Source organism: Canis lupus, chromosome 37 (assembly GCF_011100685.1).
Source record: "Canis lupus familiaris isolate Mischka breed German Shepherd chromosome 37, alternate assembly UU_Cfam_GSD_1.0, whole genome shotgun sequence".
Classification (NCBI taxonomy): Eukaryota; Metazoa; Chordata; class Mammalia; order Carnivora; family Canidae; genus Canis; species Canis lupus.
In genome coordinates, this window is record NC_049258.1 from 779,432 (window position 1) to 801,554 (window position 22,123).

At 35.7% G+C, this 22,123-nt stretch overlaps 1 protein-coding gene across 3 annotated transcripts in view; it reads right to left on the reverse strand.

Annotated features, from left to right (window-relative positions):
- The window catches only part of HIBCH (3-hydroxyisobutyryl-CoA hydrolase), a 96,269-nt gene that overhangs the window by 37,094 nt on the left and 37,052 nt on the right, over positions 1-22,123 (reverse strand). For all 3 annotated transcript variants that reach the window (XM_038585142.1, XM_038585144.1, XM_038585143.1), the window contains one exon: positions 2,725-2,803. In XM_038585142.1, the coding sequence (XP_038441070.1) occupies positions 2,725-2,803 (79 nt within the window). The remainder of the gene's footprint in view (positions 1-2,724; positions 2,804-22,123) is intronic.

A 22,123-nucleotide genomic window follows, 5' to 3' on the forward strand; every position in this document is an offset into this window, starting at 1 on the left:
AATAAATGAGCTATCAGAAAGAGAAATTAAGAAAACAATCCAAAAAAAAAAAAGAAAGAAATCCATTTACAACTGTATAAAAAATAAAATAACCTCCAAAATAACAAAAACACTAATTCAATAGGATATATGCACCCCTGCATTTACAGCAGCACTATTTACAATAGCCAAATTGTGAAAGCAGTCCTAATGCTCAACGATACAGGAATGGATAAAGAAGAGATGATACACACACACACACACACACACACACACACACGGATATTATTCAGTCATCAAAAAGAACGAAATCTCGCCATTTACAATGATGTGAATGGAGCTAGAGTATAATGCTAAGCAAAATAAGTCACAGAAAGATAAATACCATATGATTTTTCTCCTATATGGAATTTAAGAAACAAATGGGCAAAGGAAAAAAAGCAAGAGAGACAAACCAAGAAACAGATTCTTAACTACAAAGAAGAAACTGGTAGTTACCAGAGAGGAGGTGGATGGGGGGATGGTGAAATAACCCACGATGATTAAGGAGGATGCTTGTGATGAGTACTGGAGTACTAGGTGATATATGGAAGTGTCGAATCAATATACTATATACCTGCAACTAATATACATTGTATGTCAATTATATTGGAATTAAAATTAAAACTTAATTTAAAAAATAAAATTTTAAAACCACAATGAGATATTACCTCACACCTTGCAGATTGGCTATTACCAAAAAGCCAAAACCTAGTGTTGGCAAGGATGTGGACAAAAGGGGATCCCATGTACTGCTAGTAGAAACATAAATTGGTACAGCCACTGTGGAAAATATGGAGGTTCCTCAAAATCTTAGAAATCAGCAATTCCACTTCTGGGTATATATCAGAAAAAATAAAAATAAAAACACCAATTCATGCACCCCTATGTTCGCTGCAGCATTATTTATAATAGCCAAGATATGAAGCAACCCAAGTGTCCATCAAGAGATGAATGGATAAAGAAGGTGTGGGAGACACACACACACACATATCCAATGGGATATTACTTTGCCATAAAAAAGAATGAAATCTTGCCATTTGTAACAGTATGGATAAACTTAGGGATATTATGCCAAGTGAAACAAATCACAGAAAGACGAATACTGTATAATTTATGTGTGCAATCTAAAAAACAAAAGAAACAGACTAACACATAGAAGAAACAAACTTTTGGTTACCACAGTGGGGAGAGGTTGGGGGGCAAGCAAAATGACGGAGATTAAGAGTCACAAACTTCCATTTATAAAATAAAGACGTCACAGAGATATCTACAGCAGAGGAAATATAGTCAGTAATATAATAACTTTGTATGGAGACAGATGGCCACTAGACTTCTTGTTAGAATCATTCTGTGATGTATAAAACATCAGATCACTATGATGCACACCTGAAACTAAGACACTGCATGTCAATTATGCTTCATTAAAAAAATAAGAATAAATGATTTTTATATAATGGCAACTAAAAGTCAGAACTGAATTTTTTTTATTATTACTTACAATAGTTACAAACAGTATGTAATAGTTAAGGATAAATCTGACAAAGGATATGTAAAACCTATAAACTGAAAACTACAAAACCTGACTTAGAGAAATTAAAGAAGATCTAAACAAGTGGAGAGAGAGATACCTTCCTTGCTCTAAGGTCCGAAGACTCTCTATTGTTGTCAATTCTCCTTAAATTTTAGACAATCCTAGTCAAGATCCTAGCAGGCTTTTTAGTTGAAGTTGACAAGCTGACTCTAAAATCCACACAGAAATACAAAGGATCTTTATCTTGAAGAAAACAATAAAATAGGAGGTGTATTGCTACCTGATTCCTATTGTAAAGCAACAGCAATCAAGACAGTGAAGTGTTGACACCAATATAACACATAAAAAGATACAAAACCCATCAGTGGAGAAACAACAGCTCTTTCAAAATGTAGTGTGTGACCAACTATATCTCAATACGCAAAATAATAAATTTGATCTATACGTTTGATCCATATTTCACATCATATATAAACATTTCAAAATGAGGGGGCATAGGTGGCTCAATCAGTTAAGTGTCTCTTGATTTTGGCTCAGGTCATGATCTCAAGGTCGTGAGACTGAGCCCTGCATCGGACTCCAAGCTGAGGATGGAGCCGGCTTGGGATTCTCTCTCTGCCCCTCTCTGCCCTTCCCCGCCCCCACTCAGGCACATTCTCTAAAAAAAAAAAAAAATCTTGTATTCACAGATCTGAATACAAGACTATTGGGATCCCCGGGTGGTGCAGCGGTTTGGCGCCTGCCTTTGGCCCAGGGCGCGATCCTGGAGACCCGGGATCGAATCCCACGTCAGGCTCCCTGCATGGAGCCTGCTTCTCCCTCTGCCTGTGTCTCTGCCTCTCTCTCTCTGTGTGTGACTATCATGAATAAATAAATAAAATCTTTAAAAAAAAAAAAAGAATACAAGACTATTTTCTCCTAATAATATTTTATCTAAAATTAACTACTAGTGTGCTACTGTTGCCAGTTACGTATTCTTGCTTTTGTGTTTTCAGATACAATTATTGAGCTAATATAACCTTCAGGCATCTTCCTATTCTAATTTCTTCTTAAGAGTTCTTTCCTTATTGTATCTCAGCAAGATTCCATCAATTCCTTTAACAACACTGTAATCTGAAATGCATCTCAAGATAATTCTAAAAGTGACTGAGAAAAATTCAGGGCTTTTTTACCTATTGCTGTTTCTGGCATCGCAAAAAGAGATTTTTCGGTAGCCACTCGGAATTGCCCATGAACTGAGAGACCAACTCCCTAGGAAAATAAGGCAAAGAGTTGTTTAAAAATACTGTAAAAAAAAAACAAAAAACAAAAAACAAACAAACTCATACACACACAAATATTGTAAACCAAATAAATTATCTTTATTTCTAAAATAATTTCTTTTAGGAGATACTCTGTAGAAAAACCCTAAAACATATCATTTCAGGAGTACTGGACAAAAATACATGCCTGATATCTGGAATAGACTTGTTTTAGCTAAGATGTGTTCGATCAGTATTTTGTGTTATGCTTCATGTCCTCTTCCCCCATTCCCTGTCATTTCAAATCCGATACAGCATTATAGAAGAGGGATTGTTCCCAGAACCCCTGAGTGTTGTCAACCAGTCATCAGAAGAGTGTAACGAAGCTATTCTAGCTCATTTCAGTGGCTTTGAATAGAATATTAACATATTTATTCACATATTTCATTATTTCATTTATTACATCGTTCATAAAAGTAGTAACATCATTTTTCTCAGGTGTAACACTTAACAGGGCCAACTATACACCTCTTAAAAAAACCAATTACTAAACATAAGTTTCATTTTTTATTTTTTTTAAAGATTTTATTTATTTATTCATGAGAGACATAGAGAGAGATAGAGAGAGAGGCAGACTCCATGCCAGGAGCCTGATGTGGGAGTCGATCCTGGGACTCCAGGACCGCGCCCTGGGCCAAAGGCAGGCGCTAAACCACTGAGCCACCCAGGGATCCCTAAACATAAGTTTTAGAAAATAAGATTTGGCTGAAAGTATCTCTAATTTGTTGAATGTCACTGAAAAGGGCAGTCACTTATGTATTTGAAAAAGCAGATGTACTAAATAAAACAAAGTAAGTATACATGTGATAACAAAGGATTCCGTTTTTATCAGTGCTCACACTATAGCATATTTCCTGTGTTAGATTCTTTTCTCATTATTCAGAACTTCTGTTAGACTATTTTAGTTCCTCTCATTCTTGATCCTTTTTAATCAGTGTGTCTTTGTCAGCACAGTATTAAATGAGTTAAAACGTGAAGCATTTGGAACAACGTCAGGCACTTAAGAATTCCGTAGGCATTAACTAAATAGAAAGGGCATTTCTGTCTGGTTCTTCTAATCCTTCATTACAATTTCTTCAACTCTTTCAAGTGTTGTTGTTTTTTTTCTTTCAAGTTTTTTCATACTTAGTTCAGCCATTTTAAAGTTCTTGAAACTTTTCCCACATCAGGTGTAGAGATTTTAAAAAACAAAATCCAAAAAAAGAAAGAAAGAAAGAAAAGAAGAAAGAAAAGAAAGAAAGAAAGAAAGAAAGAAAGAAAGAAAGAAAGAAAGAAAGAAAGAAAAAAGGAAAGAAAAAAGGAAAGAAAGAGAAAAAGAAAAAAGGAAAGATAGAGAAAAAGAAAAAAAGACAGGACACGGGTGTCTGGCCGGCTCAGTCGGTAGGGCATGTGATCTTAATCTTGGGGTTGTGGGTTCAAGTCCCACGTTGGATACAGAAATTACTTAAAAATCTTTAAAAATCATGATCAAAAAATAAAAGTTCTTGAACTTTTAAACCTTAAGAAAACACTAAGAAACATATGCAATTTCTTATACATTTTACAGACTATATGCTAAGATTAAATTTTAGAAGACCATATAAATAACATGAAAATGAATAACATTCTTTAGCTACTACCTACATCTTTTGGTGTCAACATTTATAAGTTAAATCTACAATGTCTGATATTCCTTGTACAGGCAAATATCATGTTATGAGTGTCCTATTATGACATAGTCAACTGTTACTGACTCAAACTCAATTGTATACATTTCAACATTATGAAATCTTACAAATTTTAATGAAAAGAGAGCATTACCATTTTTAATAACAATTTATTATTTTAGAAGTCCTTGCTTCATAGTCTATTCTCCATTTTTTTAAATCACATTGCATCTGAAAGTTGTTAATGTTAAGGAATGTCTTGCTAACAACTTAGAGCTGGACTGGATCTTGGTTTTCTGACTGTTCTTTGGAGTCCTAGGGCTCAGAACTGCCTCCCTCTGGGGCCGCACACTAGGTAGATCTACAGACCTCACAGACGGACTCTGCTTCAAACCACACTCCCCTGGTCACTGCCTTCTACCTCTTTTACTTAACTCTGAATTCCACAAACAGCAATGACTATATCCCTCTTTATCAAATATTTACATATAAAGGTAAAATCTGACCACAACCCCAATCCTAGTCTCCTCCCTCTTTCCAGAGAAACAGTTATTATTAATTTGATACATAACCCTTCAGATTTTTCCCTATATATCTCTAATACATATTTGAACAAACATGGATACTCATCTGAGACACATACAATTCAAACTCTGTTCCATGACATGCAACGCTCTCTGCAGTATGGCCCAGCCTACCTGTAACTTCATCTCCCACCAGGCTTGCCATGCTTATTCCACAAAACACAAAGCCTTCATACCATTCCTCCAAAATTCCAAGCTTTTACAATTTCAATTAATCACATAATTTTAAAGGAAGGAAGACATACTAGAGAAGGCCACTGTCTGCGCCATCACTGCCCTTTCTCTACAGGAAACTTCTCTGCCCAAACACTTTGCCCTTCCCTGGCAGTGGCTGAACTAGGGGTGGGCACCACAGGCAGGGTTTACGTCGAGGTAAACCAGAACTCCAAGGCCCAGGGAACAAAGGGAGAGAAAGGAAAGTGCATTAGACACGACTCTCACTCTTAGGTATTTAAACCAAAATACAGTGGGCAGCTGTGAGTTGATGACAGCCAAAGCTTAAAGGTCATTTGAAATTTAAGCCGAAGACGACATGATAGCCAAGTTAAAGCAGAAATTATAAGGAGTGATGACGAATAAACGGAGAAGGCTGCACGCAGCCTGTACAGCACAGAGAAAAAAGCAAATGTACAAAAAGCAGCAGAGAGAGAGAGAAAAACAAATATGCCACTTAAAATCCTTAAGTCCATACTTGCAGTTCAATTTTGCAGGAAGACACGCTATGCTGAAAGTTTTGTCTATCAATTTCCATTTGATCCACGCATTTTTTCTAATAACTTCTCCATTCTTTTTTCTGGATCTGTTTGAGTCCATGTTCTTTTCAATTAAAAAAAAAAAAAAAGCCTCTCACCACATTGTTAATTAGAACCATGTCTACATCCTGTCGTGCTTCCGCATCACAATATAGGCTACCTTGTGTGACTTTTCCTGCTAACACTGCTTGTCCCCGACTAGTCACTCCCATTGTATCTTCTGAAATCCTCCTTGCTTGACAAGAGAACCACCTAACAGTCCAGTTCTCTACAGAGGGCCTTTATCATCTAAAATCAACAGAGAAAGAAATGTATGAGCCTCGTAGTCTTTGACACAGAAACTACAGATCCTGTGTTCACTGACTCCGTTCATAATACATTTTGTTTCACCCATAGTATTAACGTGAATGAAATCAAAGACTTCAAGATTTTAGAAAGCACTAACGGCAAGCTTTCAAAATAAGAAATCCTTGATACAAGTACCATGAAGAGCCAGTTTTTAAAACCGTTCAATTAAGAGAAAGGCTGGGAAGATGCAAGCTGCCTCACTTGGAGATACTAAGAATATAAATGCTGATCAGCACTGAAAGAGATGCAGCACCTTCGTGGCAGATTCAGAACTAATTTTTTATCTTAAAAAAAAAAAAGAATCCATTATAGGTTGCTTACAGGAAGTCTCCCTTGAAACTTTCAAAATTTACTGTTGCAAACTTTTTAACCAACAACCTGCTAGACTTTAAAAGGCTTCAAAGTCTTCAAATTTTATTGTATTAATGGTTATACTGTATGGCTTCATTCCCCAAATGTAAGATGTCATTCTAATTCCTAACTCTCCTCAAATACCCTCCCTGCATCCTACCAAACCCACTAGTCAAATCTCATTTCATATGACTGGTTATCTCAGTAGGGTCTCCCTACTTCAGGAAACCCTTCATTTGACTTTGAGACTCCGTACTCTCTTGGTTTTCCTTCTATCTCATTAGTTGCTCTTTCTCTTCTCCTTGACATCCAACCCTAACCCTAACCCTCCCCACCATGATCACATGCCATCCCTCCACTTCATTTGCACTCTGTTCTTTCTACATTTGCTCCCTAGGTGACCTCTTCCAAGGGCTCCAGGAATTTAAGCACTGTATCATTAAAGACTGAACTTATTTCCCCATCCTGGTTTCTCTAGACTTTTATTTCTAGCTGCCTAATGTCTCCACTTGAAATGTCTAATATTTTTCTCAATGTTCATACGTCCAAAGTAAATCTCTTGATATCTCCTTAAATGTGCTGTTCCCTCAGTAAATAGCACCACCACTTACCCAGCTTCCCAGGCCAAAACCTCAGTGGCATCCTGTTTCTTGCTGATCTCCCGATCTAATCTATGAACATGTCTTCACAGCTCTAACTTCAAAATATACTTTGGACTGGGTCACTGTTCACATCGCCACTGTTACGACCCTAGTTAAAGTCACTACTACCTCCTGCCTGCACTAGTCACTCTTGCTTTTGTTCTTACCACAATCCAGTCTCTACACAGCAGCCAAGTAAGCTTATTTTTTTTTTATTTTTATTTATTTATGATAGTCACAGAGAGAGAAAGAGAGAGAGGCAGAGACATAGGCAGAGGGAGAAGCAGGCTCCATGCACCGGAAGCCCGATGTGGGATTCGATCCCGGGTCTCCAGGATCGCGCCCTGGGCCAAAGGCAGGCGCCAAACCACTGCGCCACCCAGGGATCCCCCCAAGTAAGCTTATTAAGTGTAATTCAGTTAAGGTTTTCTGCTGCCAAAAATTCTCCAGTGACTTCCCATTACATTAAAACATTACCAAAATTCCTCCTTCAGGTTGATAAGGCTCCTTTCTAGCTCCCTGATCTTGGAGTTTACCATTCCCCACTTTTCTCACTTTCATCCAGGTCAGCCACATCGGCTTTTAATTTTCTTTTTTTTTTTTTTAATTTTTATTTATTTATGATAGTCACAGAGAGAGAGAGAGAGAGGCAGAGACATAGACAGAGGGAGAAGCAGGCTCCATGCACCGGGAGCCTGATGTGGGATTCGATCCCGGGTCTCCAGGATCACGCCCTGGGCCAAAGGCAGGCGCCAAACCGCTGCGCCACCCAGGGATCCCTAATTTTCTTAATTGACATTAATACACATTCAAAAATATACAAAATAGTAACAAATGGTAAGTATACAGGTCCAATGAACTATCCCAAAGTTAACATACCCGTGTAACCAAAATGCAGATAAAAATTATCAGAAATTATTTTATGTACCCTGTCAGTCACTATTCCCTCTATCCTTCAGGCAACTACTATTCTGACTTCCAACAAAGTAAGATTTAGGTTTTCTGATTTTATTTTGATATAAATCGAATTAGAGTATATATTCATCTTTCAGTCAACACTACATGAGATTTATGTTATATACAATCTTTTTTTCATTGTACAGCATTCCTTTGTATGAATAAACTATTTATTTATCTATTTTACTGTAAATAGCTAGTTAGGTTTTCTGGTTTGGGGCGACTGCAAACAAGGATTCAGTGACCATTCTTATGCACATCTTTTGGCGCATAAGTGCACACATATTGATTGGGTATATACCAGGTAGTAAACTACTGGGTCAAAGTAAACTAATTCAATCAACTTTTAAAAATCACAATTATTCAAAGCAGCAGGACCACTTTTCTACTCCACCATCATTATATGGGCTTGTTATTCCTCATCCTCATCAATACCTAAACTTATCTTTCATAATTTTAGTCATTCTAATGAGCCTGTGCTAGTATTTCACTGTGATTTCAATTTACATTTCCTTGACTAATGCAATTGAATGTTTGTTTTCTGGATATCTTTGTGATATGTCTACTCTCATCTATCGCTCATTATTCCACTGGATTATTGTATTGACAGTAGAAATTCTTTATACATTCCAGATAGGATTCCTTTGTCAGATATACGCATTTCAAGACTTATTTTCCAGTCCATGGTTTGTCTTTTCACACTTAATGATGTTGTAGAATGCACAAAAGTTCTTAGTTTTTAAGTCTAATATTTTAGTTTAGTTTATGGTGAATTTATGTACTGTTTAGGTATGAATTTATGTACTATTTAGGTAATCCTTCCATGTCCACAAGACACAGCCATAAGTATATGTTCCAAACATTCAAATTTTGTTACTATTATTGATTGCTGGCTTAATTCCACTGAGGCCAGAGAACAGTCTATAAGATTAATCCTTTGAAATATGCTCAGACTGATTCTGTGGCCAATTTTGGTAAATGTTCAATGCATACATGAAATGAACATATCTGCAATTAATGAGTACATGTTAATTGAATCACTTCTTGGACAATGTTCAAACCATGTATGTGTATGTGTGTGCACACACACATGCACACACTTATACTGAGTATTTATCTGCTCCATTACTGAAAGAAGTATGTTCACTCTTCTTGGATTATGGTTTTGTCTATTTTCCCTTTTAGGATTTTCTTATTTTTTTGCATAGATCAAACTTTTTTTTAAAGATTTGATTTATTTACTTATTTATTAAAGACACGCAGAGAGAGGCAGAGACACAGGCAGAGGAAGAAGCAGGCTCTTCACAGGGAGCCGGAAGTGGAACTCCATCCCAGGACCCTGGGATCACAACCTGAGTCAAAGGCAGATGCTCAACCACTGAGCCACCCAGGCATCCCAGATCAAACATTTTTAAATGTTTGACAATATCACACCAATAAAGCTATTTCAGATAGACGTTTGTTCCCATAGTGTCTTAGTTTTAGCACTACTGTCATATTGTATGCTACAGAACTCATTAATTCAGTAAAGCTAGCTTCATATTCAGTTATAAATAGAGTTCTAATTTTTTAATTTCTTTTTTTAATTTTTTTAATTTTTTTTATTTATTTATGATAGTCAGAGAGAGAGAGAGAGAGAGAGAGAGAGAGACATAGGCAGAGGGAGAAGCAGGCTCCACGCAGGGAGCCCGACGTGGGACTCGATCCCGGGTCTCCAGGATCACGCCCTGGGCCAAAGGCAGGCGCCAAACCACTGCGCCACCCAGGGATCCCTATAAATAGAGTTTTAGACAAATATTTATAAAATATCTCTCTACAGTTGATCGAAATCAATAGAATTTTCAGAATCTGTCCTTGGTGATCTTTTCTCTTTTCTTGGTCGGGGGGTGGGAGGTGGAGCAGAAGAAGAGGGAGAGAGAGAATCTTAAGCAAGTTCCATGCCCAGTGGGAATCCAACTCCAGTCTCTATCTCACCACCTGGAGAACATGACCTGAGCTGAAATCAAGAGTCAGATGCTTAACTGACTGAGCCACCCAGGTGCCCTGCCTCAGTGATCTTAAGAGGGTGAAGATCTGAACAGAAGTGAACAGACTGAACGAAGTCCTACCTGGCCAGGGAACAAATAATGGAATTTAGGACTTGCCAAACTGGGTCACCAAATGCTACAGCCTGGGAGTTAGGATGCCCTGGATTCAGACTCCCCTTCACTTGGAGTGAAGTTCAGCTATAAATCCTTCCATTCCTGACTGGGTCTAGATATCTGGAATTATTAGTGCCCTCAGCCTAGACACCTACTATAAACAAAGGTTCATCTTCCTTGGAGGAAGATAATATCATCCTCAAGTTCAAATAATAGTCAATTAGAAATAACTAGCATGCAATTAGAAATAATCCATCATACACCACAGGTCTAACACCAAAGAGAAACAATACACAACAGACTTATAGGACATAAAAATTAGATTTATTATAACTGTTTTATAACCATGAAATGTTCTTCTATATCAAATGTTTGTCATAAAATTTACCTTATCTGTTATTAAAACATATCAGCTTTATTTTAGTTTAGGTTAGTGCTGATGTGGTTTTTTTTTTTCTATTTTACAATTAACCCTTCTGTGCCTTTTATTTATGATGTTCCAAGCACTCTGACATTCTTAACTTGTATTATTAGAAACAATCGTCATTGTAGTACTGAGCTGACATTGTACTGATAAAGTAAAATGAATTTAATCCATTTTTATAATCTGGTATAAAAATTCTAATATGGGAGGCAGCCCCGGTGGCGCAGCAGTTTGGCGCCGCCTGCAGCCCGGGGCCTGATCCTGGAGACCCTGGATCGAGTCCCACATCGGGCTCTCTGCACGGAGCCTGCTTCTCCTTCTGCCTGTGTCTCTGCCTCTCTCTCTCTCTGCATCTCTATGAATAAATAAATAAAAATAAAATCTTAAAAAAAATTCTAATATGGGTAAACAGAAAACTAAACAAATATATGAATGGAGTCAAACTCATACTATCACAAGAACGATAATGTGCTTAATTTTATAATCCTTAAAGGCAAAATTTAGGTAGTCTAAGACTGTTTTTTAATTAAGAGACATAGATGAGTTTTTAGGCTATTCAGTAAAGGGGAAAAGGCTAGCATAGCTTTATTTAAAGCTTTTAGATTTTATTACATTTAAAAAGCACAGTTAAATCTTTCAAAATGTAAATATGTTCATTAGCAACTAAAAATAAGCATCATTTCTATATTTCCAGATAAAATACTATTTGAGAAAAAAAGCAACATTTCTAAAAATGGGTAATTATAAGGATTTTTTTTTTTTTTTAAGATTTGAGAGAAAGAGAAAGAAAACATGAGCAGGGATAGAGGGAGAGAGAGAGAGGATCTCAAGCAGACTCCCCACAGAGCCCGATGTACAGCTCAATCCCATGACTCTGAGACCATGACCTGAGCCAAAATCAAAAGTGAGACACTTAACCTACTGCCCCAATAATTATAAGGATATTTAAAGTTAAGATATGGTCAACCACTCCATGAATTATATTAATGTCAAGATTAATCCCACACGAAACAAACAAGAACACATGTGGAAGGAACAATTTAACTTGGTGCTTAAAAAGGAAATGTCCCAGGTAATAGTATTGGATCAGTGTTAAATTTCTTGATTTTGGTGTTCTTAGACAATACACACTGAACAATTTAGCAATAGTTATCACAACCTCAACTTTCTCTCAAATGGTTAAAAAGAAATCTTCATAGACAGATGTAGGAGAGAGGAAGAAAGAATGATAAAACAAATGTGGAAATAACAGGGAATATGAAGACTATATAGGAGTTCTCTGTACTATTATTGCATCCTTTCTGTAAACTTGAAGTTGTTTCACAAAAAGTTTTTAATTTAAAAAAATCAATAAAAATTAAAAATAAATATTACAAAGTAAATAGAGCCAAAATCCCGAGTTAAAAAAGCAACTAACTCAGAAAGGCATACAGTGGGGTACTGTGAGTAATGCTTACACAAAGAGTCATGGATTTAAATTTAAATTCTACTCAGGGAGAATGAGTAAGCTCCTGCCCAGAATGAACACTGTATCACAGCACCAGAGTATGTGAGAATCTTCCCTCATCGTCATTCAGGATTATAAATTGTGCTTTGAAATAGGTACATATTTTTGTAAGAAACTCAAGTAGGTTGTCAATATACATTATTTCACTATAGTATGAAAGTTAATATCATTACTATAAAATAAGTTTCATAATGTATCTCTGGGACCATATGCATTAGATTAGCAGTCTGATCAACAGTCTCCAGAGCAAGAACAAAGACTTTATTGTTTGTTTCACATTAATATTAATAGGTTAGTGTTACGTATTAATGATACTACTATACTGATAATAAAATGTTCATGTATTTTAATAGATTGCAGAGATCAGTACTAAACAAAAATCCCCCCCCCCTTGCTTTGGATGCTTAATTCATATTATTTCTGGATGAAAATGATATTCAGTAAACAAATAATTGAGATAGAAATATTTAATTTATTAATATATTAATAGTCTACCATTCTTCAGGTATAGTTTTAAGTAAAAAAGCCAGGGGGATATTTAAAAAATGTTAAAAGAATAAATCTTAAAAGCTCTCATCAGAAGAAAAGAAGATTTCTGTTAACCATGTGTGGTGAGATGTTAACTTATGTGGTAATCACTTTGCAAGTATATACACATAGCAAATAATTATGTTGTATACCTAAGACTAATACAATGTTATTGGTCAATTATATTTTAATTTTTAAAACTCAGGGAATAGAAATATTCTGGTATATCATATATTAAAGCATAAATTTGAAATAACTTAAAAATACACACCTCCTAGATCCATTTTCAGGTTTTTTTTTTTTTACCTCATTGAGCACATCCTCCAATATACATGTTTGTAATTATATATCTACATGTGTCCAACTATAACATATACATATCAACTATATTTAAATATATATTTAACATAAATCTTAAAAAGCTCTAAGCCTTTGCTTTATATCATATACTCAAACAAAAAGGGTCATTATAATAGGAGTATTCTTAATCTCTGATTTACCAAAGATTTTCATTAACTCTGTATTGACTAGTATCCTAAAAGCCATTCTCTGGCTACCTTTTTTTTTTTTTTAAGATGTTATTTATTTATTTGCCGGGGTGGGGGGGTGCACTCGTGCGCAGGCAGGGAGAGGGGCATGCTCCTCTCTGAGCAGGGAGTCCAAAGCGGGACTCGATCCCAGGACCCTGGGATCATGACCTGAGCTGAAGGCAGACGCTTAACTGACTGAGCCACCCAGGCATCCCTCTGGCTTCTTTTTGATACAGCTTCATACTTTTCTGATCTGTTGAGTATAGAGTTTACCAAATGATACATGTATTTCCAATCTGTGCCAGTTGTACTTTTCATGGAATGTGCTTTAAATATTATTCATCATAAACTTATATGAGTATAAAAATAAGAGTTGTTTCTCTTACTGAATACTCCAGAAAAATATGAAAAGTCACTAAAAAAAATTGGTAGAGGGCAAAGAGAGCAATTATTTCAGTGGCTTTATCTTTAGTAATAATACTGGTATCGTTAACCTAAAACTATTATCCACATTAGGACAAAGCAAATCTGTAACAGTGTTAATGTTATTTTTTTTTTAAAGTTGTCAACATTAAAAGATACAAATATCAAAGAAGTAAAAATCTAAATTTGAATGGGATGTATTAAACTTAGGATCTATCTTCTTTTAAAAACAAGATCTATATTCTTAGCTCTGTTCACTGAAAAGGTGTAGAAACAATTACCAAATTAACTATTGCCTAGACTGTTATTGCTAATCACAATTTTCTACTAAAAGTAATCAGGGCTGTCTGGGAGAAACAGTGGACTTGTAGGTCTGGGGAATACAACATAGAAGAACCACCTAGGATATGTTCTTCACCACAAAGCAAAGAAACTGTCAAAGACTTCTGGGGCACTGAAACCAACTTGAAGGTGCCCACTCTTCTGATTTGCCTCTTCTGGACCCCCTCCTACTCTGTCTTTTACAGGCTTCTTGTTCTGGCCAATAAATACTGAGTAGTTTGGGGTTGTTGTTTTTTTTTTTTTGTTTTTTTTTTTTTTTTGATGTTGTTGTTGTTGTTGTTTCATTTTGTTTTTAGGATTCCATTCTGAACTTATTTTGGTTGTCACTATTTTTGTCACACTTCCTTGCATAATCTTTTCTACTGACAAATTTTCGATATAAGGCATCTCTGCTATAAGATAATGAATTCCTTAAAAAAAAAATCCTCAGGTTCTGCAAAATTACACAGAGCTTATAGGAAAAATAGTTTGAGCAGTCTGCTCAAAATCTATGCAATTTTGTAATCTGAATGCTAATAAAAACTATAATGGTCCCTGGGATCCGATTTAGGCCATCTAATCATGCATCTCATCATGAACAAAAGATACCACAGCAGATATTTAAAATGCATAAAAATAAAGTGGAAAGAATGGCAATACTTTAATCAGGGTAGGACCAGCATGTGCAGAGGCAAAGCAGGTAGATGTGCAGCTATAAGCCAGTGGGGTTCTGTCCTTAAGCAGGCAAGTAGCGAGTTCACCGTAGAGGCGCCCAAAGAACAGGCATTTGTTTAATTTTCTTAAAATACAGACAAGAGAATTCCTATTCATTGTACATCAACAGAGCTAAGCGCTTTCTTCCTGCCTAGTGATCACATATTGCCACTTACCCTATCTCCCCTTGTCTAGAAAAAAAATGCATATGAACCAACATTTTACATAATCCTAACATTATTTCACCATTTACCAAGCACTCAAGAGCTAATTCGTGTTATAGAGGCACGCACTGTAGGGAATACTGTGCCTACATGAGTCCCAAAACTTCTTGCCCAGGCAACACCCTGAATTTCAGACTTGCATAACCAACACTTTTATTCAGATAAAACACACCGACATGGATAGTTCACAGGCATTTCACATTTAACAAACCCAAAATTAAACTCATCTCCCTTCACCCTTCCCAGCTCATACCCCCAGCCACTCTTCCTCTAAATCTAGTGAACAGTCCATCGTTCATTCCAGTGCCCAGTCTTGACCTGGAAGTCACACTTGACTCCTCCTCCTCTTTGTCATTCATGTCCAATCCCTCATCAAACCCCAAGTTTCCTCCTAAACATCTCCCATAAACCCAATTTCTGGTTCCTTCATTATCCCTAACCTATTTCAAAATCACCATATTCTCTCACCTGGATCTCTGTAATAACTTCCTAAACAATCTCTAGTTTCAATCCTAAACCCCTTGAATCTGTTCTTCCCACAAAAGACATTCATTCTAAAATGCGAGTCTGTTCAAGCCATCTCCTCATCTAAAGCACTTAAAAAGCACTCTTAACCAATTTCAGGATAAACTACTAAACATCTTATATAGGAGGACTGATCTGGTTTCTTGCTACCTTTCTGGCCTCAAACTTTAACCACTATCTCCTTCATACTCCAAAATCCAGGCATACTGAACTTTACCCAAACATGCATTCTCTCAATTCATTTTCACATATGCCTCTATCTTCTCATTTGCACGCGGGCTTTCACACTGCATCAACCCCTTACACACTAGCAGCAAGCACATCACATCTCTCCACAATTCCCAACTTGCTCTATCCTGGCTGCTTATATAACTTCCTCCAAGATGCTTCCCCTACACTACCCCCTTCACTCAAATACACAGTTGAGGCTGGTACTCCTTTGTGTATTTCCAGAACACCCTGTACCTGCCTCACTAGACAGGAAGCTCCATGAAGAAAGAAACATATGTACCTTGCTCACTATTTTATCCCCAGAGTCTACTCAGTATCTAGCAAACAGCACATATCTAGTAAGTTTTGATGGTTGGGTGAAACAGTTGTGAACAATCTCGAATAAGTGCTAAAATTATAATGAACTTTTAGTTAGTATTAAACTTCTTCAGTCAATATATCTTTAGGAGAATGGGCTCATTTGAGGGGCAAGAGGAACTCCCCTCCTCCTTTCTTCTTTGTGCAATATGATGCCTCAATAAGGAACAGAGGCCTCTAGATCACAAATTATTCAACCTGGTGTGCTGTATGGATGGCATGGTGGATGAAACAGAGGCAGGCTGAGGATGGCACAGGGAGGAGGTGCCTACCACTCGACCAAGAACCAAGGGGCTTTCACAATTAAAAACAAAATGAACCCAAATCCTGACAATAGATCCACAGAAAAGAAAATGGAAAATAAGTCCTTGTAGATCTAAGAATCTGCAAGTCTGAAAGTTGCCAAGAATACCCATAATCCTAGAAAGTCAAAGTTCTATTTCTCAGAACTCAACAACTTAAAATGGCAGGGGTGGGGGTGGGGGTAGGAGGAGGAGGAGGAGGAGGCAGCAAAGTCAAGGTCCTAGTAGGCAAATACAAGCACCTCCCAATTCTATACTTAGTTATTCCTGGGCTCAAAGCCAAGGGGAAAAGAGTAAAGTAGAGAATCAAGAGCTCTATCTAATGAGACAGACAAGGAGTAAGATGGAGTTTTAAAGTACAGGAACATCTGTTAGAGGATAATCCATTGCAACTTCAAAAATATAACCCAATGCTTACCTATGAAAAAGGCTGAAAAACTGACCCTAAAAATTAAGTAGGGCATGTGATGGAATTAGCACTGGGTATTATACATAACTAATGAATTATTGAAAGCTACATCTAAAACTAATGATACATTGGCTAATTGAATTTAAATTAAACAACCCATAAAAAATAAAAAGTAATTAAAAATAATTTAAAAATATAAAAAATAAAAATAAATAAATAAAAATAAACTACCCTAAAAATTTACTGTCAGAAATTGTGCAACTAAATGTCATCCAACTCTCTCCTGCTAAAGCAGAAGGAAATCACAGAGAGAATACCTATCAGAAGAGGGGGAGACCCTAACCCTCTCTATCAAGAAATATAACCATCCACACTTGGAAAAAATTCAACAGTGAACACAGACAAAATGAATGCAAATACACACATATTCTAAACACTTAGAAATCCAATGGAAATTTCCTCTCTAATTCTTCCTTTCACAGCTCCTGCAGTCTTACTAATATTTCAGTCTTGAAGGAGGCTCTTTTTCATATTCTCTTTTCTTTTTATTCTCCCACTCTTAGTATATTTTACTGACTTTTCTGTAGACAAGTTCATCTGTCAATATAGTTCCTTTTATTTTTACTTCCCAGGGCAACTGCACTGCAGTACCTTTCTTTAGTCCTGATGATCATCCTTTATCTTTGCACATCAACTTCAAGCTAATTTCCTCACACCTTCAGCTGGCAACTTCTACTTTAAACCCATGAAAGACAAGTAAGAATCACAGAGCCCACTAGGTGTTCATCCAAAGAATACAAAAATAGTGATTCTAAGGGGGCACACACACCTTAATGTCCACAATAGCTAAAATATAAGAGCCCAGATGTCTATAAACAAATGAATGGACTAAGAAGATGTGGTGTGTGTGTGTGTAATGGAATATTATTTATTCATCACAAAGAATGAATTCTTAACACTTGCAATGGTGTGGATGGAACTAGAGGGTATCATGCTAAGTGAAATAAGTAAGAGGAAGACAAATACCATGATTTCATTCATACATAGAATTTATGAACACAGGAACACAGGAAAACAGATGAACACAGGAAAAGGGAAGGAAAAATAAAAACAGAGAGAGGGGCAAACCATAAGAGACTCTTAACTATAGAAAACAAATTGAGGGTTGCTGGAGAAGAAGTAGGTAGAGAGATGGGGTAATTGGATGATGGGCATTAAGGAGGGCATTTGACATAATGAGCACTGAGTGTTATAATCAACTAATAAATCACTAAATTCTATCTTGAAACTGATAATATGCTATATGTTAAGTAAATTGAATTTTTAAAAACAGAGCCCAATTTGTATATGAGTTATAGTCATGTATCTGAAATCAGGTCACTTTGATGTATACAAGCAGACTTAGCAATGAGTATCATTATAAGAAAGATACAAGAAAAAGAAAGAGAATGCTACACAAGAAATGAAAATTACAAGTCAATACTTTTGATGAACAGTGCAAAAATCCTCAACAAAATATGAGCAAACTTAAATCAATATTACATTAAAAGAATCAGATACCATGATCCAGTAGGGTTTATTCCTGAGATTCAAGGATAGTTCAAAACGTGCAAATCAATCAATATGATATACCACATTAACAAAATGAAGGATAAAAATCATATGATCTCCATAGATAAAAATCTAAAAATGATCACTTCAATAGATACAGAAAAAGCATTTTGACATAATTCAACACTGTTTCATGATAAAAAACCCTCAACAAATTAGGTATAGATGGAATGCACCTCAACATAATAAAGTCATACATGACAAACCCAAAGTTAACATCATACTCCACAGAGAAAAGCTCAAAGCTTTTCAGGGACAAGACAAGGATATCCACTCTTGCCACTTTTTACTTATCACAGTATTAGAAGTCTTAACCCAAGCAATTAGGCAAGAAAAATAAATAAAAGGCATCCACACTAGAAAGGAATAAAATTGTGTTTAAAAATGACACAATACTATATTTAGAAAACCCTAAAGACTCCTCCCTCCAAAAAAGTTGTTAGAATAAAATAATTCCATAAAGTTTCAGGATATAAAATTGATACATAAAAGTCAGTTGTGTTTATTCTACACAATAGCAAACTTTCAGAATGAGAAGAAAACAATCCCATTAAGAACAAAAAGAATAAAATAACTAGAAATAAGTTTAACCAAGAAGCCACAAGATCTATACACTGAAAACTGTAGGACATTAGCGAAAGGAATTAAGACACAAATAAATGGAAAATTGTTCTGTGCTCATGGATTGGAAGAATATTGTTAAAATGTCCATACTATCCAAAGCAATCAACAGACACAATGCAATCCCTATCAAAATTCTGATGGCATTTTTCACAGAAATAGAACAATCTTAAACTTTAGAAGAATCTTAAAGAAATAGAACAATCTTAAAGAACCACAAAAAACCCTCAACAGCCAAAGTAAACTTGAGAAAGAAGGAAATGATGGAGACATCACCCTTCCTGATTTCAAACTATATTACTAAGCTGTAGTGACCAAAACATTACAATACTGTAAAAACAGCCACATAGGTCAAATGGAGAATAGAGAACCCAGAAATACAGACACATATATGATCAATTAATTTTCAACAAAGGAGCCAAAAATATACAATGAAGAAAGAACAGTCACAATAAAAGGTGCTGGGAAAACTGGATAGCCAAATAGGAAAAAAAAAAAAAATGAAACTGGACCCCTATCTTACAGCATACACAAAAATTAACTCAAAATGGATTTAAAAATGTAAGATCTGAAACCATAAAACTCCTGGAAGAAAACACGGGTAAACTCCTTGATACTGATCTTGGCAAAGATTTTTTAGATGTGACACCAAAAGCAAAGGCAACAAAAGCAAAATAAATGAGTGAAATACTCAAACTAAAAGCTGCTTCTCAGCAAAGGAAACCACCAAGAAAATGAAAAGACAACCTATGGGCGGGAAGAAAATATTTGCAAACCATATATCCAAAAGGGGGTTCATACCCAAAATATATAAGGAACCCCTACAACCTAACAGCAAAAAAAAAAAAAAAAAATCAACAATCTAATTTAAAAAACCGAAGGAGCATTTTTCCAAAGATGACATACAAAATGGCCTACAGGTACACAAAAAGGCATTCAATATCAGTAATTTCAGGAAAATACAAATCAATATCACACTGAAATATCATCTCACACCTGTTATAATGTCTATCATCAAAAATACAAGGGATAATTAATGCTAGCAAGGATACAAGGAAAAGGGAACCCTACTACATCGCTGGTGTGAACGCACACGGGTACAGCCCCCATGGAAAATAGCAGAGGGGTTCCTTGAGAAGTTAAAAATAGAACTACCATATGATCCAGCAATTTCACTTCTGGACATATAGCCAAAGGAAATAAAATCATTATCCCTGAGAGTTGGAAATAAAATCATTATCCCTGAGAGTTATCTATACTCCTGTGCTCACTGCAGCATTATTCACAATAGTCAAGATACAACTCATAGACAAATGCATAAAGAAAATGTGGTTTGTGTATGTGTGTGTATATATTATATATGTAATGAAATACTATTCAGACTTAAAAAGAAGAAATTCCGCTATTTTTGACAACATGGTTGAAGCCTAGAGAGCATTATACTAAGTGAAATGAGCCAAACAGAAAAAGACAAATACTGAATGATATCACTTAAATGTGGAACTTTTTTTTTTTTTTAAAGTCTAACTCATAGAAATAGTAGAAAAGTGGTTGCTAGGGACTGGAGGAATGGGGAAAATATGAAGAGACTGGTAAAAGGGTACAGACTTTCAGTTATAAAATGAATAAGGTCTGAAGCAGGAGTCTTTTCACAATGTACTCGTATATCCAATCATCACATTGCACACTTTAAATATACAACTTTACTTCTCAGTAATACCTGAATAAACCTGAAGAAAAAGAACATTAAACATCACGTCTAATCATAATAATAATTATGACTCTTACATCTATCATATAAATATTCCCACTCACTGGACAAAGGTTGGTTGTTCTAATATCATTCTTTCAGAGAGAGAGAGTAGCTTAGCACATTTATTAGCCTTTTTCCAGGCTTTGTTAATGACTTCATATTTGATCTTTTGAAAGCTTCTTGGATTTTCCATTTAAAAATGGCACGTGTATGGCTCAGTTGGTTGAGCATTGACTCTTGATTTTTGCTCAGGACATAATCTCAGGGTCATGAGAATCAAACCCCATGTTGGGCTCTGACCTGGGCATGGAGTCCACTTAAGGTTCTCCCACTGCCCCTTCTCTTTCTGCACATGCACACTTTAAAAAAAAAAAGAAAAAAAAGGCATAGCCCATGCATGTCTCCATGTTTTCATTATACAGTGTAAACACATTAAAGAGTGCTCTAATTTTTTTTTAAATCAAGAAATTTAAATTATTTTGGAGGAAGAAATATACCAAAGTAAGCTGAACTCAAAAGTCTCTTTAAAAAATCTTCTCTAACTTAGCTAATAAAATCACTGCATCTCTTTTTTCATAAGGTCTCAGTTAAGGTCTCTCTTAACTAAATAGTATTCCAAAAAATTCAGTGTTATAATAAAAAATGGTTTCTTAAAATGTCACCTGTTCAATTGTCACTAAAACAGAATACTTTTTAAAACTGAAGATGTAACTTTTATCTCACAGACCTTTGCAATACATTAATATAATTCAATCTTTGAGGACTGTTAATTCTTCTCATTAAAAAATGACATGTCTCAATGACATTCATCAGTGGTTAAATATAATCTGATTCAGTAATGGAGCACTAGTCAGTTTCCCATGTGGCTGGCAAATGTCCCACCAAGTCACATGGGTATTGTCTATTGACTCACTATTCCCATTCCAATGCCCACTTCTCTATTCATTAGAACATAGTCCTTTCTAAAGTATGCCTTAAAACTTTAAATTTTCCATTATTTTGATCATAAAACCTTTTGCTAGCACCATGTTAGGACACGTTGAGAGACACAACAATACCATATTGCACCCATATTCTGAGGTTGCTTGAGGGACCATTTATGTCTATTATAAAATGCTTTGTAGGCAGAGAATAGAAAAGAACGAAGGAAGAAAAGGAGAAGGAAGGAAGGGAGAAAAAAATTTGAAAGTTCTTTAAATCCAATTCAGTTGAGAGGGAGATAAGGGTAGTTTTACACATACAGAATAAAAATTTAAAAATTGTTCTGTTGTATATATCTACTTAAAATTAATATCAATTTTTAAGTATTTATCTTTCTATATACATTAACTTTAGAAAATATGAATTCAGATATTTAAAAATAAAAGAGA